The following is an 18,437-nucleotide window of genomic DNA, read 5'->3' on the forward strand; positions in this document are numbered from 1 at the left end:
GAAAGGTTGAGGTTAAGGTCTTGCTGTTACTGTATAAGATTAAGTCCAAAAGGGAAGTTTAACATGAAGGAAGGGATGGAAAAAAGATGAACTGAACTGACACCTAATGACCTTTTTCGCCCCGTGAACAATAAAGGCTTCCAACTCCAGGAAGATGTCTTCCAGTAATGCAAATTGAGGTATGTAAATTAAGAGACCTTAGGAAGCATTATTTTGAACATAGAGAAATGTAAGCATAGTGAGAGCATTATCAGAGCAGATTGCTTAAGTAAACGCGGAGACCCCAGAGAGAACCTAGGGGAAACTACATCCCTAAGTTAGAAACTTCAATGCCTTAAACAACAGAGAGGATGAGTCAGGTATTTATGAACAACAGCTCAAAGTAAGGGTGAGTAAAGGCGTACCAAAACTACCTGATGGGAAACATGTAACAAAGGGGGGTTTGCATTAGTCATCTGCCTGTGCAGCAGTGTCATCTTGGTCAGTCCTGGGCACGTGTGGTAGAAGGCAGTTACCAAAAAAACTCCATGACAGCAAGAGAGGTACCAATTAATCCAGCAGTCTTCATGATTAGGAAACAGCTGAGTGAGATGCAGAGGACCTGAAGTGTAGTTTAAGGCATCAGAAAGGAAATTAGGCACTTATCCCCTTTATCTGAGTTAGTTCTGAGAAGACAACAATAGAAAGGACAACAGAAAACCCAGCAGTGACAAGAAGTTCACTAGGTGCTAGTTTTGTACTGATGACAGCGGAAGGGAAGGGAGCAAGCTCTGAACAAAGCAGCTGTAAAATGAACTGAGTCCAGAGAGAAGCAGCTGTAAAAAAAAGAGGTTCTGATAGGTCATTTGTTAAATAAAAGTGAGATGAGTTTTTATAAAGCATCCTGTCAGTGGTAAGGCTTCAGAAATGCTAACGTATTTTTCTGAAAGCAGATCTGACATCCTGCAGCTGTGGAAAGTGTGCTAGGGAATGGAGCAGCAGGCAACCCAACAGGGACAACAAGATGGAGCAGACAAGACAGAGACCAAATAGTCATGGTCAACACCCACTGAGATCAGCAGCAGTCCAGGGGATATCACCCTTCTTGCAGGACTCCAAGCTGTAAAACTACATAGAACTCAAGCCCCGTGTTTCTAATGGCATGCTGAGCACATGCGGAGGAGCAAGCTGGTGACCATTCCAGCTGACAGCCCTGGGGAGGAGAACCAGGGGGAAGCAGGAGTTTTCAGGGGTGGCGAGAGCAGACACAGCTTCCCTCCTCTCTTCTCTCCAGTACAATACTCTGCTCATTTCATTCATCCAGCCTGAGACCTGTGAACAGGGACACGGAGTTCAGCATCACGGCTTATGGGTGCGTGCTCGAGCTGATGATGCTTAAAGGTTTTAGTAAGGACCAACTAAATAGCCTTTAGCAAGGTAAAAACTGACAAGAAACTGTTTCTGCTGGAAAGACGTTGAATTGTCTCATGTTGCACATGTGAAAATCTGAATTATATTTTGGTGTTAAAGTCCTCCATTTATATATGGCTTGCGCATATCTCCTGCATTCCTCCACAGCCAAAACAATCTGTGACAATATGCTGTCACGTATGCATGTGGATCAGCCAGGCATCAGCTAAAAAAAAACCCAAAAAACAAACACCATGCATCACTAATGATACACCTCTGCCTCCAAAAGCCAGGCCACCACACCTAAACCCACAAGCAGATTTCTCCTCAACTGCAGCGTCATTAGCCATAGAAATCTATCAATAAGTCATCCTCTAAAGAAACTACAAACGAATACTGCCCATCCTCATGCAATAGTAGCAGGGTAACACCATGGTGCAACAGAGACGTACTGGGTTGCCCACAGAGATGACCACAGCTCCCCACACCACCCCTCTGGCTCTTGGCTGATGCTGTCTGCCATCACTGTGTTGATTATGATTTCCTGAGTTCTCAATTCCAATTTCACATAAAATTACTCCAGCAGTATTCCTAAGAAAGAGGTGATCCATACTGAGCGAGATCAATGGGAAATGAAGATACTAAGCATTCAAATACCACGCCAAGCCTGTTGTTGAGTAATCCAGATTTCAGCCAAATTAAACAGCGTGCAGTTATACAGGACTACAAACATCTGTTTTCAAGAGGTGTCCAGATCATTAGCAGCTAATTCTACATCTCTGTTACATTCCCTGCCATATGCTGGGGGATAATCTCAGCAAGCAACAGGGATTTTCATCTCAAATCCTAACAAATCTGCTCTGCAAGGCTTCATGGTTTTTCTTATGTCCATTACTAGATAATACCTCTCAGCTGCACCTCTCTGCTCTCTCCATGCCTTGCATCTATTCTTTCACAGCACCCAAAGGTTCCCACAACCTGCCTAGTAACAACTGACAATTTCTTCATGCCATCCTAGAAAAAAATTCCTTCCCTTGCCAACGGTGAATGCAAAATTTACCTCCTGAATAAATTCACTTAGGGTGTCCCCTCCCCAGCTGGCACTGCCAGTCACACACACTGGGCAGGGCTCTGAAAGTTTTCCATCATCAGTGGGAAGAGCCTTCTGCTCTCATTCAGGTTCCTGGTTAGGGCTACGTGTCTGTGCATGTAGCAAACAGCATATAAAGAACAAAGGGAGAACATCTGGGTTTATAAGCAACTTCATTAACTGAACATCAGAGATCTTTCTGGCACTTTGCTTGGCAAAATCAAGGTGCCTGCACTGAAAGCTGTGATGACACTTTTGTGGCCCTAACAAATGTGTATATACACAAACAGAATTTGATCTTTGGCATTAAGCACCAATAACAACAAAACTGGAGGTGACTGCAGTACCAACAAAAGACAAGAGACGGACTGCTCTGGAGCCTGAACTGACTCCCTTCTCCAGGACGTAAGCAGAGGGAGGCATCATGAATCTGTCACATTCCCCAACCTGGTGGCATCGCTTCTCTGCACAAGGGGGTACAAAAATCTCACTCAAGCTTTGGCCTCTTTGTTCCCTATCACAGTGTTATCTGTGCTGGGCTTTCTGACAGACCTACCGGTTGCTTCAGCCCCAGGGGCATCTCCTGAATGCTGGCTGGGGAGATGAGTAGCTGTCAGCAAGAGATGTTGGTGTTTCCACCCCACACATCCCATCCTCCAGATGAATGACAGCAGTGGACTTGAAACAATCTTGAATGAACAGTGGTAGACCAACCTCAGGGTGGGGAGAGCTGTGAGGATTTGGTGGTCCCGTCTCCTGCCAGCCCTCAAAGAAACAGGCAGTGTGATGAGAAGTTCTTGCAATCCCATAGCTTCCACCGAAGCCGTGAGTGGTGCCGCTGCTGGCAAGGAGGGACATGCGGACAAGATATTTTTATTTTCCCTTCATTCCCATCCCTGTCAATCCAAAACAAACTTTAGCTAGTTAGAGGTGGGAAAGATGGTTCACAATGAGAAAAGGATTCCCTGGCTTGATTTGCGTGTCACCACTGGATACGTGGATATGTGCCACTGCGGTGGCACAGCTGCATAAGTCCTGGCTTCCCAGCTTCCAGTAACCTTTCCAGACTAAAATAGCAGACCTACTGCTTGATTTTTAGCAGCTGAAGAGCAGCAGTAAACCGCGTAAGTATTATGTAAAATGATCTTTTTCTAAGTGTATGTTTATTGTGCACAGAAGAAGTGGATTTAATTACAAACAACTGGAAGTTTTTAACAGTCTGGATTGCCCCCTACCCCCTTTCTAAAAACTAAGGTTTGGCAGCAGCTTTTGGGTTTCATTGCAAGTCTTCTAAGTATTTCCTTGGAAAGACTTTACACTTGGTCCCAGGCAAGAAGTCAAAATCAACATTTAAAAAGCATGCCCTGCATAATTTCCAGGATTCAGCAGCATTAAGGTATACTTATGGAGGCCAGGAGGAGAACTGCTTTTTGTGCATTTTGACTTAGTGCATAAAGCTGGTCTTCAGACAAGGAAGTTTATATTCCAAATAATATTTTTAACTACATGTGGTCAAGTACATAACTTATCAGGCCTTTCCTCATCCCCCTCCCAAAATAAGCCTGAACAGTAAATATCTTTGCAGTATTTAGTTTTTGCTTAGACTTCTACTAGGAGCAACAGATTCTCAAACGTAACACAGAATTATTTGATGGCAGAAAAAGTTTCTAATAACATTTTCTTAAACTCCTTTATACAGTAAAAACTCCAATTTGGTCCTGATAGTGATACTTAGGCTAAATTGGCTGCTTCCGTACTGAAGTGGATTACAGAGGATTCCACGGTGTGTCACCGTTACTTTGTCCAGGGAGTGGAGTGCTGTCCCCTTGCCAACGGGATGGCAGCACACAGGTGACTCACTGTTCCTGCTGGCTCCGAGAGGACGGTTGACACTGCCCTCGCTTCTGTGAATAATCCCATTGAAATCACCAGGACTGCTGTGGAGTTTGCAAGACTGAAACTCCTGGTTTGATCCAAAGGCCAAGTATGAAATTTCACCCATTTCATCTATTTGCTAATCAAGCAGGCCTTTGCAAATTGCTTCCGGCTTTCCAATAGCAGTGGGCATGGCACTTTTGGATATGCATGTTTAGGGACTATCCACTCAAATTCTACCTCGATTTTTGTGCTGGGGAGCAAGAGATAAGGAGTATTTTTCTTGTGAATATTTGAAGTGCTTTTAAAAACGAATACATATTCTTCTGAAATATCTGCAAATCAAGTCCTGCATCACTCACCACCCAAAACCACAAAATGGTCCAGACAAGAGATTAAACTTCACAAAAGCTGAGAGACACGAGAGCACAAGCAGTGTTAAGGAATCAGGCTTAGAGAAGAAAATATCTTTCAGCTTTTACAGTCTAAAACGTATTTGTTATATGTTTTTCATCAACAGAGAAAAATCAGGTCTATCAAATTGTGAATTTCCTATGTGGAGATAAGGCAAGAAAAGCATCAAGGGAGTGTTTTAGGCGGTATGTTTTTTTTAAGCAGACAGTTTTCACTGGTATTTATAAAAAACAAAATCTGAATGCAGATTTTCAGCTCACAATAGCATGCCCTTCTCCTCAGTGTATCTGTTTTCTCTCCTTGTGAAGTCCCAGTCCTACAAACCCTCCAGCGCGCCAGAAAACCTCCCGGCTAACCAGCAATCTTGAGATTTCAGAATAAAAAACAACCAGAAAAAATGCAAACCCAAACAAATACAGCCCACAAACTAAAAATTTTATTCAGTAGGGGGTGGGGAAGGGAAGAGGAAGAGGTTGTGGTGTAACGTGTGATGAGGGTGTCACTGAGAAAGAGAAGGACAAAACCTGTAAAGTGCCTTTTTCTTTTTTCTTCTCATTTCCGCAGCAGCCTCTTCCCTGTGCTCTTGGGGCACCACCACTGGGCAGTCACACTCTGTAATAGCTCGGGGACAGACAAGCAACACAGCTGCTGGTTTCCACTACAGGCTCTCTGTGCTCCAGGCTACGTAGACTCAGACCTGTTTGCCATCTCCACCAAGAAGCCAGCAGAGCTCATGAACTCTGAGAAAGTAAGCAACAGGACTGCACATTTGTTGGTGTCCCAGCCAAACTGCCATAAGCAAAATTAGAGTCAGAAGGGACTAAAGCAGTCGCCTTGCTTTGATGCCTGAAACTTCTCTCCTACAGCGCAAGGCAATATGAGAAGCTTAGAGTAACACTAAGCGTGTCTTCCTTGGCAAATACGCTTTCTGCGTAGCACCCAAGTGAGTAGATGTAGCACAGGCATCAGTTAGTGCACTCACCCATACACTGAAATTAAATCTGTAGCTACTCCTCACTTAGTCAACCAACAGGTATGAGCCTAGTTGTTGCACTGCCTCAACTCCTTTCATCATGTAGAGGAGGACGGAGGTGAAGATGGGGCATCTTCAGTCTCAACAGAGATGAAGATGACAGCCTAATCCCTGGAGTACTCTGCTATTTTTGCATTGACAAAAAGAGAAAGAACACTTAGAATAACAGTAAAAATGTAGTTCTGGGGTTATTGTGATTTGCAATCATGAGAAAACAGAGCTGGGCTCTCCACAAACATGTGCCAACTTAGTCCGTGATGAAAAGCTTTACCACTTTCTTACAAACCATAGAGCTGGAGCCTAGAGAATCCCTTCCACCACCCTTTGGCTCCTGCATGTGCTGGCACACAACACACATTCACCAATAGCAAGACCATGATTCAAATTGTTTCAGTATATCAGGGAAATCTAAAATCTCTGCAACATGACAGGAACAATTTATAGTTCAGGCTCACATTCCTGGCTGCCCCGACTACCCCACAGCCAGTGTTGGATGGTCCAAGGGAGCAGCACATGTGCACTGCGCCTTACAGGCTCCTCCGCAGTGCAACCTGCTCTTCAGTGGTCAATAACAGCACTTGGTCGTGATACCACAGAATTTCAAAATCAAATTAATGTTCCTGAAGTGAAAGCATTAGATTTTAAAAGCAACTTATTTAGCATTAGTGCTCCTATAACTTAATGCAGAGGAGGCCTGTGGTAGGCACAGAAGTGAGAACTGTTAGGGATGCAGGGGTGGGATCACAGCACCGCACAGGACAGCCCGGGGCAGGAGGGTCCAGTGAGAGATCAGAAAGCTGTCTGATCACATCTGAACTTGTGCTTTAAAATGAAAGCCTCTTCCATGAAAATCCACACAAACACACTTTTCCAGTCACACTGGCAGAATTCCACCTTACACATAAATCACCTTCAGTTCATGGGGGAAGCTGCAGGGGACATTTTCAGGAGCAGCTCCCACAGCTCTTTCCCACTGGTGCTGTGATAAATGCCATCCCCCTGCAGGGCACGCACATGGCATGGGTGAGGGGTTGGGCCCTCTGTTCATTTGTTTTTCCACTGAGCCTGATATACTTCCTTGAGGTCAAAGTCATGAGTTGCGGCAGCATTGATATGCACAAACCAACCTGTGTGAAGCTGCGCTGGGGTAGAAGCGTGTGAATTTGGTTTCTGAAAATAGTTCTGAATACATTAATAGCCTAGTGCCAAGCTCAGCCTTGTGGGATGGACACATACCAGGGAATTGGAGGCACCAGGTTGGTTTGTTGTCTGTGATTTCTATTCGCAAATCCCTCCTTGCAAGAAGATTTAATTGTGCTTAGGATGGGAAAAAGGCATAGGAATAGTCTTTCAGTTGGAGGAACCTCCCCCCCCCCCCAAGTCTTCCTCCAGTTTGGAATCAGAATTTAACTGGGTTTTCCCAGGAATTTCAGCACTCCCCCCTCTTCCAACACACTGCAGCAGAGACAGAAGAAGTGGCTAAACAGAGCAAGACTGTAGATTGTAAAACTGCATCTTATTCCTCGTTAGGAACTGACGCATCCTCCTCAGCATCCAGTTCCTTCACTGGGAAAAATAAATAGTAGCAACTTTCTGACACCGCACCACATTCCTTAATGCAGAGAATATTTTTTTTCCTTTTAGTGACATGCAAATCTTATAAAATGCTGCTCAGACACAGATACTGTGGATTTTCTTTGCAGAGGGAACACGTTAGAGGAAGTAAAGAAAACTTCAGCGAGCTATTTATAAAGCATACAGTGGCTTGTTCCTCAAATGCTTCATTGACCAGGGGAACAATGAGAATAAGTCATGGAGTTCAAATTCCCTTCTTGAGACACATGCTTCAGGTTCAAATATCTAAAACATCATGGATTTATATGCCTAGTAACCAGGCTTTCTTATGACAAGCATCTGAGTTGTCCTCATTTCAGGGAATTGCCGAGCTTTTTTCTTGCTATTTTTAAATTACAGCAATTAGAAGGAAATTCAATGAAATCATGCATATTTGTGAATAAGTACACTCCCAAATTTAAGGGAGCCAGCGAAGAACTGCATGTAATTATAAGAGAACTGCACTCTTCAACATTTTTCCTCAATGAATGTGAGCACATCTTATGGAGATGCATGGGTATCCATAGCACACAAAAGGGTCATAAAGAAACTACCCACATTTCTGTTGGGATGACTATTAATCACTTTTTTCCTGACACTACAGGTTTTGATCAAGCTAGGATTGCTGGCTAACACACTTTTCAGCATCTTGCTAGATACCTGTGCATAAGTGGAGCTCTAGAAGCCAAGGTATTGTCTGCACGAGGCTGTTCAAGGGCAGGCTGATCAAGGACAGACAATACTGGAAAGGCATCAAAATTTTGTGCAAAGGTGGCCCACACTTCCATGTAAGAAGTTCACTCAGGCATAGAGCAATGGGGATTAGCTCATGCAAATACCATGAAGCCCACCCTTTAGATTGAAATCCTGTAGCAAGGATGGATGTGCCAGTATTTCTCTCTCTCCTAGTATAAGGTCTAACCCTGCTGAACAATATGTTGAAGAAGTGATTAGTTATTTATGATGAACACTCAAGGGGGCTAAGCCCTTCCCCTGCACAGGGCAAAAATAAGTCAGTGATTTCTGGAAAACTGTCCTGAGGTTACAGGAGGTGCCAAAGAAGAACAAACCACCAGCTAGTACAAATGCTTTCAGCAATAACACTTGTAAGTGTTAAAAATTAAAACATCAGTCACATAGTTTCAGCAGTGTTACTGGCAGACTAACAGGCTAAGGCACACACAAGCCCTTCTAGTTTTGCCTGGAAATTTTTGCAGGAATAATGACAGGCCTGACCATGATGGTGTAGTGTATATTCAGAGTCAAGGTGGGATGGCATTCTACAAACTCAAAAGAGAAATTTCTCATCCCTCCTTCCCAAGGAAGCCATATAAAGAACAGGGTTTAATAGGGAATTATTAGATTCTTTTAACAGAAAAAAAAAAAAAATGGGTAGGCAGCAGGTATGAGAACCAGAGTGGTCATAACTGGAGGCTACTTCTCATGCAACCTGAGGGAAGAAAACAAAATTTCTCTAGTCTAGATATTCTACCTTGAGGCACCTCACAGTCCTGCCTGAGCTGCCCCAGGCACCTCTTTAAGGCAGCATACGATAACACAAACATAGCTCCAACACCTACATTGGAGATAAATGCTGAGAAGCTAGAGAGAATTTGAACCACATTTTTGTAGGCAGCTCCCAAAACTTCACAAGTGCCTCATGAATCAGGCAGAAGGAGTTTGCTTGTACTTTATTACAGCAGTAAAGTTTGAACTATAAATAACATTAAGGCACTTGGGTCTCCTCTCTTATTTTCCTGTTCCTTTATTTTCTTTATTTATCTCCAAAGTATTTTTTCTTTTAAGAAGCACTAGATCAGGTTCAGTCCTCCTCTCTCATTTCTTCAGTGCTGATCCTTTCCATCAGCTATTCCCAACCACGACACTGCCAGGTCTAGAGAAACCCTTGCACGGGAGACAGTTCAGTTTAAGATCTCACAGTGCAGAAAGGAGCCAACAGTTGCACAGAAGCAATCAAGACATTTTGTCTGCTCCGGAAACAGATGGTGCTGACAGAGCAACAGGATGACAAGCTTCTGCCAGCCCTGTTACACCTAAACCAGCAGCAGTTTGAGCCTACCATGCCAGCCACTAGTTAAAAATATAACAGCACAGGTGAGACCTAAGCACCACCATTAAATTGATACTGTGCTCAGCAGGTAACCTCTTTGTAGCTATAAATAGAGATTTTCACAAGTTTTCATTTCCCTTTAAAGTCAGGCCACCCATTCACACCCAAAAACCCACTCCCCAACCTCTTCTCCTTCCCAAAGAAGAAGGACTCAGCTGCCCTAATAACAAACTTCTGACTCCAGTCAACTTGTGTGGTAGATGAGTCTTCTTTCAGGCAAGAAATGTGGTGGCTTCACTTGAAATGCCAGTAGGTGCCACAGCCATCCTTTCTACAGGTGGAAAGGAAAAGCTGCTACCTTCCTTCAGAATAACAGAGATGTAACAAGCAGCTACAAAGCAATAGTCAAAAAGAAAGCACTGTTGAGGTGGAGTTTTAGCTTTAAAAAAAAGTCCGTGATAACTCTGAAATTAGGCCCATGGCTACACATCACTGTGGCCTCTCTGGAGCAAAGAATGATGACCTTTATCCCACCAGGCATTTAATGAGAGAAAATACAGATTACCACTAATGCAGAGATTGCATATATGCTGGGGAAGGGGAGAGATGATGTACATTTATGCTGCTGTGTGACTGCACCGCTGTTGTTGGTCCTAGGGATCAGGGGATCCCCGAGAGTCCTCACCCCCCTCCCACAGAAATCCAGGCTTACACATGCACAGAGCATCCCTTCAGCATTAGCTGTAACTGTGAAAGTAATTATTTTGCAGTTTGGATCTCTATACAGAGAACATCATCCTAGCATCAATACAGTATGTCATCCATTAGCAGCCCTTCATCATAACACTTTTATAGCAGTGCTGCTGTAGGTTTCCTGACACCTTTCATTGCCAGACCGTTTGAAGCAGCTCAAACTTTGCCAAACTTCAAATATGCTGGCTGAAGCTCTCCATGCCATGTGTCTGCCTGAGGCTACTGATTTTTTTGTTTATGTGGAGGTGGTACAAGGAAAAAGTCAAGGTCAGGACTTCTCAAGGAAAAAAACAAAACAAAACCCAAAACCCAACCAACTCCCCCCCAAAAAAAAAAAAAACCAAGGAAAAAAGCAGGGAATGATGAATAGTTTGCCTGTCTTCTTGCTATGAAATTTTAAAATGGGAGCAGGAAAGAAACTACTAATTGATCTAAAGCATAGAAGTGCCAGTGCTGAAGACACTACATTGCTCTGAGGTTCAGTGAATGTTCACCAAAACACGTCACAGGTCCTGGAACTTGCATACTGGGTAAAGCCTTTTAAAAGGTTGCAAAGCTTTCCAGGTATTTTTCTTCAGAGTGAACATGCTCCAGCCCCAGAAGATCTCTGTTTACCAAATGAACAGGCAGCAGTCTATGCCATAGAGCACATTTTGTATACAGCAGTGAGAAATGAGTAGGACTCGCCTTGCAGAGGCTCTTCATCATAAAGGAACACCCATAATTAGCGTACCACCTCCCGGTGTCCACAGCAGGATCGTCATGTCTGCACTGGAAAGTACTGGGCAGATGGAAACCACAGAGATTCCCATGTCCCAGTGTTCTTGTAGTATCTGGTAATTACTGGGAACCCTATTGGAGAATATTATAATTCCTTCACCACTAATGACAGCCCATTTGGAGAACAACCATGTACTGCTGCCCTGTGAGCTGGTGTTGCAGTGTGAGGGGGGGCAGGCTGTTCAGCAGAGCAGCCCATTACAAAATACTCGCATCATAACTGTCCCCTAGGATTGAACCCAGGATTTTTGTTTTCCTATTCCTGCTTTTCTTAAAGGGGAAATTAAATACCAACTTGGTATAAGATGTTTACTGACAAAGATCTTGTTCTCAAGAATTAGGAAGTGCCAGGATAAAGGTTCCCTCTACATTTTTAGTCTATTCTGTCCTGTATCATATGCTTTTTTACAGGGTGTATGCCCCCTCTTCTAGCTCACGATACATGGGGCACAAAAAACAGATCGGTTGTAAGTGAATGAAACCATTGTCAGCAGAGACAAGCTCCTGTGAGATGGAATCTCCTTATGACTGGGTGTCTTCCCCTCCCCACCCGCCTGATCCCTGAGAGAAGCAGTGTCAGGATAACCACCTCACTGTAAGCAAGCAAGATAGGGAATCACAGCAAGAAAAAGAATGTCTTGTGGGATTTGCCATTAAACGCTGCCCTGGAGAACCAGACCAGCTTCCTTGCTCCAGAGCTGCCACGGCTGACCAAGCAGCACCCAGCTCCATAGTGGGCGCTCATCTGTGCTTCTCGCTCCCTGGGATGCACTTCAGAGCATCTAAAGCTCGCCTTGCAAAAGTGCAGGGTGTTCACAACCATGAGGTCCATGCTCTAAACACATGAAGCATTACTAAAGGAAAGTGGAGTACTACAGAGAAAAATTAGTATTAGGCGAAGACCAAGCATTTAAAATCAGTGGTAGCTTCAGACAATTTTAGCTTTAGTCTTTGGTGGCATTTCTCTCTCCAGCATCCATGAAAGAAGGAGAACGATACCACCTCATTTAACAGCAGCGCTGTGCACTGACATTTATGAAGCATTCAGTTCCTGCAGTGATCAGTACTACAGAAAAGCCCATAAGGAGTTCAACAGTTCTTTATTCAGTACAGGGTATGGATGGTGTGTCGTAAATAGGGCACAGGGTGACACATTGTATGAGGAGGATAAGAATATTGAATAGCTGCTCATTCACTGCACAACATCCATCTTGTGCCCTGAATGAAGTACCAGCCCTGTGGAAAAAAAATACAATGTAAACCATACAAGACAGTCTTTAATTATATGGTATGGAGGGGCTTACCATGCAGCATACACACAGAGAGGGTGACTGTGGTTAGTCTTCACGCTGATATTTCCTAGCTTTTTAAAGTATGTTTTTCTTCCTGTATAATATATTCCCCCCATAAAAACTTCAAATTTGCATGCCCTGTATTCATATTTGTACCAATATAAATAGTTCTGTTAGAAACATTTTTACTTAAGCACTGATGTAGGTAAGATTCAGAATGGCCATTATATAATATATTGTAGTTTAATATAAATACCTAAGATGACAAGTGCATATATCTGTATCAGTATACTGATATCCACATTTCCTTTTCAATATGGGAATAAGCTACAAGTACTTCTTACATTGGTAAGAGTTCAGCCCGAGCGAGTGAAAAAACTAAGTACACAAAGCTTGGCAAAGCACCGAGAGACCAGCCCAAGTTCACTCTCCTATAGCAAACCAGATCACAGAAGAGGAGGAAGGTCATGGTAAAGCAACACATACACCAGGAGAGCTGAGCAACAGTTTCAGACAGAGTGGGTTTTTGTTGGAAAATACTAACTTATCAAAAGCATCAAAACCCCTCAGACAAGGCTAAAATTCCTGTTTTCATGTATTTGTTGTAAGATAAAAACACAATTTAAACTGAATTGTAAAGTCTAAAAAAAAATATAGAGGAAGACTCACATTACTGTCACCACTGAAAAAGCACACGCAGAATGGAATTGTTTTATGGCAAAGTTTAAAATCCCTTCCCCCATAAGCACACACTTCCAATTTTAGAGTCAGGATTGTTTCTCAAACAAAAAACAACCCCCATGCACTGAAAAAATCACCCTCCAATACCCAGTAGTAACCCTGAACTCACACTACGTTGCCAACATAATTATTGTAATCTTGAAGTTGTGACTTGTGCAGTACACTAAACAAAATCCAATGAGATTACACCTGATTATGCATTTTCCTTTCACAAAAACAAAGCAAAAAACTAGTCTACTGCAAGTACAAAGTGAGATTATTGCTTCAAAAATAGAGCAGATGTAAGATCTTTGCTCCACTGAAATTAAGAGAAGTTTCAGGAATCGGGAATTTACCTTACACATCTGTGGTGATGAAAAAAGACTGAAAAAATGATGAAAAAGACCTAAAATCAAGTAAGAGGACATACAGATATCTACTGAGTAACTACACCCGTGCACTGCACACCCTGAGCACTCTGATAAAGTGAGGAACTTCTCCTTTCAAAAAAGGAACTGCAACATGGGAACATAAGTATCAGTTGTGCTAAAGAGTATTCATCTGAGTAATACTCTGAGTAACAGACTACAGCTGTAAGGCACGTTATATACACACTACAGTGTCAAAACACACGCAGGCACAGACACCTGTGACTTTGTGCACTCCCTGTATTCCGTACAGCCGAGCACACGATAGGAGGAAACACTCCAGACTTGCAGCGCAACTTTGCAGCCCTTGAAAGTATATGAACTAATGCAGCCATATGTTAAAAATACTTTTGTCCTGGGGACAGACCAGACCTGAAGCATCAGTGCCGTTTAAATTCTGTTACTCGCAAAGAAAGAGCAGCGACCCGTGGGTGTCCACGGTCAGCGACATGCTCCTGCAGGAGCACATCAGCCAAAAGAGTTGGGAGCACAAGAAACCGTGAGTACCTATTGCAGCTTTTGCCACTGAGCTTTCAACCCCAAGCAAGGAGACATCCCTGGCTCTGCACTTCTTCAGTCTTTTTTTCCCGCACCCTGATTCCTTGAAAGACTCAGTTGCAGCTTTAAATCCCAGCTAGATGCTCTTGCCCCCCTCATTCAGCATCACTGTCCTGTGCTATTTGCATGTGCAATCCATAAGCATCTAGGTGAAGTCTCAGAGCACAGAGACACTCAACTGTGGCAGCAATACCTGCAGATGTACGTAAAGTGTAACCAAATATACCCCAAACTTCTTATTCCAGTTTAGAATTAGAAATTTCACAAAGTAACAGTGACAGCGGGATGCAGGGGAGAAGCAGCAAGGGAAGGAAGCTAACTGGAAAACTGACAGTCCCTGTGCAAGAAGCAGGGAAATGGGTCTCTTAGGCATCCCAAGATTTACAAGAGGGCCAAAAAGTGACTTCCTGCTATTCAAGTCCAGGCTGAAATATAATAAACCACTGCCAACATAACACTGACTCATATCCATCAGATTTATAAATCAGTACTTCGACGAAGAATGCTCTCTCTGTTGGCTTCACCATAGATAATTTTAAACTGCTAAGATATGTTGTTTAACCCACTCAATGTTTAATGTCATTTCTGCAGAAACCAGTTCTGTGGCACAACATGTTAGAAGCAATATTAAAAAACAAGCAAGTGAAGTATTGCCTACTGCAAATACAGAAACCTATCAGATAGCCTTTATGACTTAAAGGCTTGCATATTAACATCAAAATTAGCCCTGCCAGGTTTTCTTCCTAATTATTTAATCTACAAAGAAAAACCAATTCTCACAGCTCCTTCTTCAAGTACTTGTTCACTACAGAACAAACTTGAAATAAGTTTTAAAAAAACCCCAAACCATAAAATACCTACAGCGTAGCCTGTGCTTGAAAGGAAAGCCACGTTGGTTAGAGGTGTGATTTCTTCCCAATACAGTCACAGCATACAAGCTTTAGTCTTTACACAAGTGTTGCTCAACCCCCTTCTCATAAGAAGAAAGCACACCTTTATGAACAGACTTACATCAGTATAGCTACAACCACATCAAAAGAAGCTGTACTTCCAGAATAAAAACTTCTAGCACCAAGACTCAGAAAACTATGTCCAATATTCTCTTCTAAAGCTCCTTAAAGTTCAGCTCCTGTATTACAGCTACAAACATACTGAAAAGATCAGGGCCAAACCTTGCGATTTATCACATGCGGTACCATGCACGCCTCAGGGGGTAGGAGGCTCTTAAGTTATTTGCAGATATTTGAAAATATTCTCTATTATTCCAAGGCGCTTAGATAGCAATCCATTTGTGCAGGATAATCTGTGCTCCACCTGCAGTGTGCTGGGGGAAGGGGGAGTAGAAACATTTCCAAACCCCTTTGCCTTCCTTGAAGGCCAACACATGACTTTCTATGAGCATTTGCATGGGGGTCACATAACGTACAAGCTCAGACATCACACAACACAAGTCGATAAAGAGAAGGTGCCTCTCCACAGGGCTTCCCTCAGGAAGGGAGCCCAGCACCGCAGCTGTCACCGTGCAGGAGCATCTCCTGCCCGGCAGCCCTGCCCGGCCCAGGGGCAGAGAGAAGCTGCCATGCAGTGAGCAGGTGCTAGCATGGGAGTGCAAGGCAGCGATGAATTAAACCAGCCTCAGCCTTAGAGGCTGAAACTTCCCCAGTGTGTGTTTTGCCCAGAGAAGCTGTGGCTGCCCCCTCCCTGGCAGTGTTCAAGGCCAGGTTGGACGGGGCTTTGAGCAACCTGGGCTAGTGGAAGGTGTCCCTGCCCAGGGCAGGGGGGTTGGAACTGGGTGATCTTTAAGGTCCCTTCCAACCCAAACCATTCTGTGATTCTGAGAGGTGGAGAAGGCAACAGCGAAAAATTACACACGTAGGAAAAACTTAGGCTTGCTGCTTACAGAAGGATTGCACCAGCTCAATGAACTTCTCCCGTGGTCCCAGTGAGGGGCTTTATGTCAACAACTAGCTGGGGGAAAGCGGACACAGCCCCTTTGGAGGGACCAAGCCAGTACCTTTAGGGGTGCGGAGGGTCGTCCCCTCCCTCGGGCTGGCCACCCGCTCCCACCACCGCCACCGCCGCATTCACAGCCCTCACGACCGCTCAGCCCTGCCCCGAGCCCCCGCCGCAGCGGGACCGGAGCGCGGCGCAGGGCGGGGGGAGGGGGGGGGACGGGGACGTGGGGTGTCCCGCCAAGAGCCCCCCGGGGGCGGCGACCACCCCCCCACCCCCGGCAGCGCCGGGACGCGCTGAGGCGCGGCCGCCCACGTGAGCGCGGCGCCCCGCCCCGGCCCACCCGCGACCGCCGCCCACTCCACGAGCGCGGGGCCGCCGGGCACCGGCCTCGGGCCGCCCCGCACCTGCCGGGCCGCGCCGCGCCGCTCCCGCCCGCGCTCACCCAGCAGCAGCAGCCGGTGCGTCTGCTTGTACTCCCGCTTCTCCGCCTTCAGCGTCTTGTCGATGCTCTTGCTCCGCTTCTTGTCCGCCCGCTCCTTGGCCACCAGGTCCTGCCGCAGCCGGTGCCGCACCTGCGGGTCTCCGTGCTCTCCCCCCGCCGCCGCCGCCGCGGAGGAGGGGTGGGGGGGGATGTCCGCCTCGCCGCCGCGGCCGCCGTAGGGCGCGGAGGGGTGCGCGGCGGCCAGGCGGGAGCGCAGGCTGTAGCACAGCCCCATGGTGCCGGAGCCGCCCGCTCTACCGCGCCGCAGACATGCTCTCCGCCGGGCCGGGCAGGGCGAGGCGGCGGCGCCCGGCGGCTTCTTAAAGTGTCCCCGCTCCGGCGGGGCTGCGGAGCGCGGTGTCCCGTCCCGCCCCTCCCCTCGGCCGGTCCCCGCGCCGCGGCCGGCGGCCACACGTGATGCGGACATGTTTACCGTATTCTCTGGAAAGCGGCCCCCGCCGCAGCCTCCCGGCGGTGGAGTGGGGGGGAGGGTGGGAAACGGCCACCGCAACCCCCCCCCCAGCCCCCGCGCGGTGAAGGTGTCAGCGTCCCGCTGCGGCTCGGCGGGGTCCCCGCCCCGCTCCTGCCCCGCGGGGAAGCCACCGGCCAGCCCGTCCCTGCGGACACGGCACGGGCTGGGGGAGCCGGGGGAGCCGTCGGTCGGCTCTTCCCACTCCCAGCACCCCAGGCCACCGCAGCTGCCGCTGGTTGGGTATTTCAGCCCGACCTCGGTGAGGCTCTGTCCTGGGTTCAAACCACGACAGGCTCTCGCCCCAGCCACGGGTCCAGGTCGGGAGTTGAGGAGACATCCCAGCCTCAGGCATGTCGTGGGGATGATGCTGCAGCGGGCGGGAAGAAACCTGGTCCACGGGACAGGTCATGTCCAGTCTGAACACTGGCTGAGCTCCTCCACCACATCTCAGCCCACTGGTAATAAGGATGCAACACCAAGACACGTGCCATTTTCATGCCCCAGTTTTAGTTCACTTCCTGCCACACACATATTTGTCAGTCACTTCTTGTTATTTTCTACCAACACCGTCATCCAGTGGAGAAGTTGATGATGGAACTTGCTCTCTCACTCTCCTCCTCTCCTCTGAAGGCACCACATCTGCCTTCTGACAACTAACTTCAAATTCACCTCCTCCGTTGCTATCAGTTTACCTGGCTTGGGGTGATGATGCTGGTTGTGGCAATATCCCCCTCTCTGACAGCCCGCTCCATGCACTGTACTGCCAACTTTGTCATACTGTATTTTATACTCATCTCCGGCCAGCTCTGAACATTCACTTACAATATGACTAATACTCTCTGGGGCCTGGCCACACATCCTGCACTCTGGAGTTAGAGCTTTCTGTGCCTATCTCCTGCAAATAGGCTGTGTGGTTCTCGCTGAAATCTCAGTTTCTCCTTTTGGTGCTTTCTGACAAGTTAGATGTCTTCTTGGTACAAATTTCTCTTTCAAAGAAGGATAGATCTGTTAAGAGGGCTCCAGTGACCCTCTCTTCCCTCTTTATTAACACCACCCCAAAGGATGATCAGGTCATATCCGATATGAAACCTTCGAGTGTTTCTGCTGCTGACTCAGCAGGACAACTTTGACAGGATAGGAGCTGCCTATGGAGGTCACTATTAACCAGGTGAGCTAAGCAGCAATCTTTTTTGTGCCTTTTGTTACCCCTAGTCTTGGGGCCCAGCCTTAAATCAACCCATTTGACTTTGCACTGAAGCAGAGGAGGAGCAGGGCCCCAGGTCCAGCCTCTGCTGGAAGGCAGCAACAAAGAGCACGGTCCTGGCAGGCAGCTGCTATGTTTCGGGGAGGTTCACCCCGAGCCCTGTCCTGCAGGAGAGAGCTCGGGCTTCTCTGCAAACTGGCTCCCTGGCATCCTGTTCCCAGAGTGGTTCCAGGAACAATCAGTGATGGCAAGTGGGGATGCCAGAACAAAGTTCAGGAAACGTGTTTAAATGGTCTGTGAGTTTGGG

The 18,437-nt window shown here is 46.3% G+C and overlaps 1 protein-coding gene across 1 annotated transcript in view; it reads right to left on the reverse strand.

The window, feature by feature from the left end:
• GNAS (GNAS complex locus) overlaps positions 1 to 16,775 on the reverse strand; it is a 160,950-nt gene extending 144,175 nt beyond the window's left edge. The window contains exon 1 of the mRNA XM_074888258.1: positions 16,416 to 16,775. Within this exon, the coding sequence (XP_074744359.1) occupies positions 16,416 to 16,689 (274 nt within the window). The 5' untranslated portion in view covers positions 16,690 to 16,775. The remainder of the gene's footprint in view (positions 1 to 16,415) is intronic.
• Positions 16,776 to 18,437: the final 1,662 nt, after the last annotated feature.

Source organism: Strix uralensis, chromosome 18 (assembly GCF_047716275.1).
Source record: "Strix uralensis isolate ZFMK-TIS-50842 chromosome 18, bStrUra1, whole genome shotgun sequence".
NCBI lineage: Eukaryota > Metazoa > Chordata > Aves > Strigiformes > Strigidae > Strix > Strix uralensis.